Genomic DNA, 1,486 nt, shown 5'->3' with positions numbered 1-1,486 from the left:
CGTTCGTGTGTGTCACCGGTGTCCCGTTGTCACTGCAGTCGGAGGACAGGAGCGTGCTCTACGCGGTCGCCTCGACACTAGTGAACTGCACCAACAGCTACGACCACGAGGAGCCAGATCCCCAGATGCTGGAGCTGGCCAAGTATGCCAAGCAGCACATTCCTGAGCAGCACCCCAAGGTGAGTGGGGCACGACTCAGGAGCTGCCAGGAGCCCTGGCCCCAGGGGAGAGCAGGGTGGTGGGCAGAGCCTGGGGTCCCGCGTGGGGACAGGGTGTCCCTGGGGCCTTCGGGGGTGAGGTTGGAGACCTCGCAGCCGATGGCAGCAGGCGACAGGCTGGCACTACCAAGCCAGGTGGTGATTCTGCCTCTGGGACAGGACAAGCCGGACTTTGTGAAGCGCCGGGTGCGGAAGCTGCTGACGGCTGGTGTGGTGTCAGCTCTGGCCTGCATGGTGAAGAGCGAGAACCCGGCGCTCACCAACTCCTGCCGGGAGCTGATCTCCAGGTACGGGCGTGCAGGGAGGGAGCTGGGCTCTGGGGCTGCCGGAGTCCTGCTGACAAACGGCCGTGCCCGTGGTGAATTCAGGCTCCCAGGAGAAGAAAGGGGATGTCTGGGGGTCTGGTGCAGCCTGGGCCTGCTGTGACTATCTGGGTGCTGTTGGGACCTCCTGCGGCAGGTCCCTAACTCCAGCTGCTCACCCTTTCTCCCTAGGGTGTTCCTGGCACTGGTGGAGGAGGCTGAGGACCGGGGTGCTGTGGTTGCACAGGGGGGAGGCAAGGTGAGGGGACAGGCTGTTTGGCTGTGCCATGCCATGGGGCTCTGGGGAGGGCTCTAAGGGGTGGCTGTGGTTTGGTAGGGGACCACACTGGCTCCCTCTTACATGAGACCAGGGGAAGCTGTGGCCTGGCTGCAGGACTGGCTGCTGTCTCTCTGCCCGCAGGCTCTCATCCCGCTGTCCCTGGAGGGCACGGAGGTGGGGCAGACCAAGGCAGCTCAGGCCCTGGCAAAGATCACCATCACCTCCAACCCGGAGATGGCCTTCCCCGGAGAGCGGGTGAGTGTCGCCGCTGTGGGCGGCCGGGGCTGTGCAGGGGCTGGGGGGGGGGGCGCGGGGGGGGCCGGGGCTCTCCACCCTGTGTGCACCCGGGCTGCTGCAGCCAGGTGTGTGTCTGCTCTGAGGAGGAATCGGGCTGAGTGGCATGAGGAGGGGCTGCCTTGGCAGGAACTGCCCTGGTCCCTGTGCAGCATCTGGGATAGGGTGGGCTTCAGCTCCTTCTTGCCCACCAGGAAAGGGCTCGGCAGCCCTGGTGCTAAAGGCCACGGGGCTGGTGCTCCGAGGTGGTATCTGCACATGAGTTTGCCTTTCCCTGGGGAGCGGGAGGTGGCAAGACCCCTGGTGTTCCCCACAAAGGCCCCATGGCCTGGGCCTGACCGTGGGAGCAGCTCTGCCTTCAGGCTGGGCTTGGGGCTCCCTTCTCCATGGGG

The 1,486-nt window shown here is 65.8% G+C and overlaps 1 protein-coding gene across 1 annotated transcript in view; it reads left to right on the top strand.

Moving 5' to 3' along the window:
- Positions 1–1,055, top strand: part of UNC45A (unc-45 myosin chaperone A) — a gene marked incomplete at both ends in the record, with an annotated part of 3,450 nt that extends 2,395 nt beyond the window's left edge. The window contains 4 exons of the mRNA XM_010178007.1: positions 34–179; positions 378–505; positions 713–779; positions 942–1,055. Coding sequence (XP_010176309.1) covers positions 34–179; positions 378–505; positions 713–779; positions 942–1,055 — 455 coding nt within the window. The remainder of the gene's footprint in view (positions 1–33; positions 180–377; positions 506–712; positions 780–941) is intronic.
- Between the last annotated feature and the right edge of the window lie 431 nt (positions 1,056–1,486).

This window comes from Antrostomus carolinensis, unplaced genomic scaffold, assembly GCF_000700745.2.
Source record: "Antrostomus carolinensis isolate BGI_N321 unplaced genomic scaffold, ASM70074v2 scaffold36661, whole genome shotgun sequence".
Classification (NCBI taxonomy): domain Eukaryota; kingdom Metazoa; phylum Chordata; class Aves; order Caprimulgiformes; family Caprimulgidae; genus Antrostomus; species Antrostomus carolinensis.
The sequence above is the reverse complement of the archived record's forward strand: the minus strand, read 5'-3'. Positions and strand labels throughout refer to the sequence as shown.